General features: G+C 37.1%; 1 protein-coding gene across 9 annotated transcripts in view; it reads right to left on the bottom strand.

The window, feature by feature from the left end:
* Positions 1–704: 704 nt before the first annotated feature.
* The window catches only part of LOC108628269 (oxysterol binding protein), a 20633-nt gene continuing 15412 nt past the window's right edge, over positions 705–5925 (bottom strand). For 8 of the 9 annotated variants that reach the window (XM_026816340.1, XM_026816339.1, XM_026816338.1 and 5 more), the window contains 8 exons: positions 4851–5107; positions 4329–4521; positions 2437–2717; positions 2132–2364; positions 1785–2061; positions 1323–1702; positions 1010–1230; positions 783–925 (listed from right to left, as the gene is read on the bottom strand). In XM_026816340.1, coding sequence (XP_026672141.1) covers positions 783–925; positions 1010–1230; positions 1323–1702; positions 1785–2061; positions 2132–2364; positions 2437–2717; positions 4329–4521; positions 4851–5107 — 1985 coding nt within the window. Of the gene's footprint in view, positions 926–1009; positions 1231–1322; positions 1703–1784; positions 2062–2131; positions 2365–2436; positions 2718–4328; positions 4522–4850; positions 5108–5925 lie in introns of all 9 variants that reach the window. The other variant, XM_018030071.2, reaches the window with a different exon arrangement.

Genomic DNA, 5925 nt, shown 5'->3' with positions numbered 1-5925 from the left:
GTAATAATCAATGTATCAGAAAGTTATGGTAATTTCCCGAAGTTGCTGCTACATTCGGTCTTGATTGGAAATTAGTATTCATATTTAAAAGAGGAAATTTAATCATCTAAATCCGTTTAAAACGAATTACAAATACTGCAACAGTATTGATTGTTCAACTTAAACTTCCAGTTCTTTGCGATCTTTAACATTTGTTTCTAATATCTTAATGTTCTCGTAATAAAAGTCATCGATCTTATTGCTATACTTCAGTTATAAACTGAGTTAACAAAATTCTTGCGAATTGAATTTGCTTATTGATAGTATCTGGATTTTTCATGAACGTATTATCATACACATCTAGCTTATTTAACAGAATCTAAAACGAATACGGAAAATTTTTAAGTTCATAAAAAACTGTATGCAAAGCGTTAATTGGGCCATGTGGACTGTATACGATGATACTCTCGTTTGTTTAAAAAAGTGGGTACATGAAAGGGACCATGATGCAAACAGAAGGATATGTAAGACAATGGGGATAAATGGTATACTACAAAAACGCTCATTATATGTGTCAGAATGCAAATTTCGACCAGTTCATTGGAAGATGTAGTGACTAATGACTAAACCATGTTCCCTAACAACTCGACTTTATCACGTCAGCATTTTTGCTTTTAGTTTCAAACGCCATGTTCTTCGCGAAAATGATATCTAAAATGACTACCTTTACTTTAAACAAATCCAAACATTTCTGCATTGTATATTGGCGGTCACGATATTAATTGATATAATCATATAGTGAACTAAAATATGTTCGGACATCGTGACCAATCACCTTTACTCTTACATTCCCAATATTCACCACCGTATATGTAGCACAAACTGTCCGTGTATGGATCCTGCTCTTTTTTAAACCATAACGGCTCGTAAGCTTCATACGGTAAACCTGACATAAATGAAAATTATTTAGTTAACTTTCTTCAATAATTGAGAAACTGTTCTCCAATTAATCATGAATATATAAAAGTACCTTGAGTAGCCGCTTTCTCAGCCTCGTGTTCCCGAGCACGTCGGACAGCTCTCTGTTTTTCTTCTAATCGGAGTTTTTCTGCATTTGCTTCATCCCACTGTCCATTTTCCATTAGTCGTTGATCAGGTCTAAATCTAGAATCTGTAGGAGCAACCCCATCCTCAGGCTCATTAAGTTGACACGCTAGTTCCGTAAAATTGTAATACTTTTCACTATCTGAACTACAATAACAAAAGCATTATAACGTGAGAAAAGATATAATTTTTAATAATATATTTTCTAAAATGTACTTTTTTAACTAATAAATGCTTACACTGACGTACGACGCTTCCAAGCGAGTATGTAAGGCCCTGTTTTATATACTGGATTATCTGGCGTACCAGACGTACTAATTACAGGAGCAATCTCTATCTTTGAATCCCATGTACCTTGCACTACCCACTTAACTTCATTATTTGCATTCATGACGACACCTTTTACTTTACGCTGACTGTCCCTTGAAAAGTACGAATAGGGCGTATACTTCAAATGGCACTTGATACCTTGTTTGTGATTCACAATATCCGTGTCACCACTTTGATCCACCCATAATTTTCCTACTATTATATTGTGTACAGTGGTCGTGACTTTTCGCCACGTATAGTGATGTTCACCACCGTCTATTTCAAGGTGAGCAGTTCCTAATGGTATTACCTACGACGAATCGTAACAAGATTAAATGTTTACGCACGTTTATTTACAACATTACACAACGTAAGTGCATTTTAAAACGTACTTGAAGGTATTTGCCGCGAAATTTTGATGCCATGGTAAATTCCTGCCAACAACGCCATTTTCGACCCTCGCAATGTTGTGCTAACATTGGAGGATGATGAGACACTTGTTCTGAAATCGCGCGCCATCCTAGATCATCAACACGATCACATTCGTACGTTTCACCTAACAAAGGATTGAAAGGCTTGCCAGTTCTGGAAGCAGTTGTGGAATAGCTAGATATAGTAAATGCGGCTACGTAAGCCATCTGTTCATAGAAATCTTTACATTCTGCCGCCCTGTAAATCGTAACAAGTATGTTATTTATTTATATTCATCATTTAATAACCAAATAAGAATCAGATGTACCTATCCAGAATATCTGCATATTCATAATCTTCTGTAAGCCGTTGAAGCATACTGAGTGGCTCAGAAAAATTGACAGGCATTGGAATTTTTGATAAATCTTTGCCAATACAGTTTTTCATTATACTCCATAAGTTTAACTGATAATTTGGTTTCTCAGGTACCCTAGTTCTTCGTTTTCGTTTAGAACCAACTACCCTGGTGCCACTGCTGCCATTGTTGGATTCCCAATTTGTCTGATAATTGAATGAAACAATAAATGAAAGGGAAAGGTACCATAATTGATTGATCAGAGAAAGATCACTCACATTATCCAGATTGTCTGAGTTTGTAACAGTGGTTGGTGTTGCTACTGTAGAGTCGGTCACAATGCGAAAGGAATTTGCTGTAGCTGTGTCTGATAAAGGCAAAGGCGTTTGATCTCCTTCTGAACTAGAACCGTCATCACTACCTTGCGAGTCAGTTCTGTCTCTTGAATTGTTTGTTGAAACACCGGGTATACTTAAAGTAAAAATATCAGATTCTTGTGCATCATAAAATTCTGCATTATCTTCCTCGTCTTCCGATGGGGAAGTGGTGACTGTCGTATCTACAAAAATTAATCAAAATTTTGCTTAGCCTCATCAAACACTTAATTAAATAAAGGACTAAATATATACCGCGCGAAGCTAAATGAGATTTAGGTGATCAATGAAACACAGTTATTCAATTTACAATCTTACGGCAAAGATTCAAAAATTCAAAGTGTAGAACCTTCACGTGTCATCGGCCACTTTGTTCGTTAAGATTGGCGATAAAATGCGGACGCGTCTATACTAAATACAGCGAAAGCTATCATCAGCAGGTTACGCAATGGAACGTGTATTTCGCGCCAATCGAAGATGTAGATAGACGACAAAGTATAGAAGAACTTTTAATTGACACCTATGTAACCGCACATGCCACTGCACAAATCTTTTTTCACTTCAACTCCTCCGTTTTGTATTAATCCGGCCGACCCTTCCCCTTATTATTTGTACCATCTCCCCTTTCTAACCGATTGAATCATGGTATAACAACTGTACTGCTGCCATTCAGTTGAACCGTCCACTGTCTACCCCCAAAAATCACGGTCCACACCTGCAGTACTGATTAAAGTAACAAATAATCAATCACTAAATGTACTCGTACAAAGTGATATTATCTCTGTCTTTAATCACACAATATACCGTGCATTAGGTTATGCTACGTGGAGATCGGCTAGCCGCTCTCATTTGCCCGTCCCTTACTACATAAACTCGGTTGAAGCTGCGGACCGTTATGAACCCTTCCCCTTTACCCCGCTTTTATTTATCGGTTTAACATCTCTTCACTGATCCTCTTAAGAAAACTACGAAAAGCGAGATAAGTTTCGTCACTCGACCCGAGATTTTACACATCAAATTTAACTGTGGAATCGCGGAAAAGAACTGTCAAATGGAAGACCCGTCCGGAAGGAGTAAATTTACAAGGCCATCTGAGTCTGATTAAGCACCAAACTTGGGAGAAATGAAAGCACACCCGTGCGCGTGTATATATGCATGTTACATGTCTATATCTATATATATATATTATGTGTGCGTGTCACCTACATACATACATACATATATATATATACTCTATACATTCCTATGGAATACCTACATAATGATACGTTTTGCATGCATACACCTGAAGCTACGCAAGTCATGACGGCATTCGAGTCAGCTGACGAGCTCCGCGAGCACCATCTGATTGAAAAGCGGCAAAGTACGCAAAAGCGTAAGTGTTTAAATCCACATTCCGTGTAACAAGCGTATTGTTAAACAAGCAGTAAAAGTGAGCAGATATATAGCTGTGCATTATCGTCTGATGAATACAGCATCCCTCGCACAACAAATACTGTCACCTAAACAACTAACATATGCACGACGTATGATATGTGTGTATTTAACATACATTTCTATTAGTATCTCAGTCAGCCTTACAAAGTTAAAAAAGCCCACACAGAGCACAATCAGGACATTGTGTGCTGCGGACAATGTACAGAGGTGAAAGCATAAACGCAATTTGGACAATAAACAAATAGTCAGTTCATAAAGTTCATTTTCCTTAGCTGTACGCAACGGCGCGGCTCGCAGTGTAGAAACACCAAATACAGCACTACTGATCATATAAAAAAATGAATATAGATTAAATTTACGCGAAGCTCTGTGTCCTCCTCCAGTACCCGCCGAAGGTAGAGCGTGCTGCGCAGCCTCTTCCAAATGCGAGTGCTGCCTAGCCAGTTGCTCTACCATTTTTTCTATTCGTTCTTTCTGATCGCGCTCGTGCTGCAGCATTTTCTTCCACTTCGGTTCCTGTTGCTGCGCTAATTGAAGGTAGTCGGTACTAGCCTGAAATCACAATTCATCCTGTTTTCACGTGACTGATACATCTATCGATGTCAACCGACATTGATTTAGTATCAACTCAAGTTTTCTCTCTGTTGCGCATACATAAAATGCTTAATTTCTAGATTTCGCTTTCTCAGACATTAACAGAGATAATCATAATAATCAAATATCACAATATATCAAACAATAATCAAATTATAATTAAAAAGTTCAACCAGTCTTTCTAAGTATATATTTTGAGTAAAATAATTTGGCGAGAAGATATCATGATTTGCATACGAAAGGAACGGGTTAATTTCATATATTAGCATCATGATCCTTCAACTTACAGTGACCATAGCACTAGCAGCCATGCGAAAGAGCGTGGCTCGCTCGTTAACTGTCTTTACTTTTGCGGCTAATTCAGGCAATGGAGGTTCCAACGCCTCGAGCTCGTTTAAAGTTCGATGAAGGATGCCCCCTTTCTTCAATAGTAAATCATGACAGGCTTGTAACTCTTCTAGACGCTGTGTCAGGTCTTTTACGGTAACTTGTTCCGGTTTCTGATTGTCATTATCTTGCCGTATTCCGTATTCCTCTTCCTCTTCTACTGAAACAAATGTCACGTAACGTAACCGTCTTAACATTTTCCCTTCAAGTTATCAACCTACGTACGATTAAATGTAACAAAGCATATATTCTTTATCTTTCTTGGAACTCAGAACAAAAGATAATACAAGTCTGATTTAGTATAGCTTAAATTTTTATGATGATACAAGAATACGTTTAATTAAATTACTGACTCAATTTATTCAGTCTCATTGTGATTTATAGATTGGACATAACATGCATGTGACCAATATTCGACCACGAACATTGGTCAGACCATTGCAGCAATAAACATCAATAGTAAAGTAAAACGTGGCAAATATATATAGGCCAAACCGTTTATAGTAGATTGTGTTCTCTTTCTCATTATTTCGCTTATCACTTAGACTTGCAGCTGCATTATCTTTTATCGATACAATTCGCTTACGTATACAGAAAACACAATGTACGAAAAAATGTGATGATTATTTGGAGAGACAAATATACGAGAAAAGAATTTAGAAAATTACAAATATCCAATTTTTTAATTTTGCGTTGAATGTGTTTTAGAGACCAACAATTCAATCCGAGTTTCACTAACTGCGCTAATTTTGTCTGACATACGATTGAGATCTACCGTTATTATTTAAGGATGTATTGGCTATACAGTCAATCCCAAAAGTTGATGCACTTTAGAAACGCATTTTTTAAAAAGAAATCAGACGTCGGAAGAACATTGCTAATAATAAAAAACAAAAAAAAATTTTCGATTTTTCCGAGATTTTTCCAAGGGGTACCCCTTCAATTTCTTCCAAATTTTCGTTTTTGGCCAATAAC

The sequence above is a fragment of the Ceratina calcarata genome, unplaced genomic scaffold, assembly GCF_001652005.2.
Source record: "Ceratina calcarata isolate Rehan_Ccalc_2016 unplaced genomic scaffold, ASM165200v1 scaffold514.2, whole genome shotgun sequence".
Classification (NCBI taxonomy): domain Eukaryota; kingdom Metazoa; phylum Arthropoda; class Insecta; order Hymenoptera; family Apidae; genus Ceratina; species Ceratina calcarata.
This window is presented reverse-complemented; position numbering and strand designations above follow the sequence as displayed.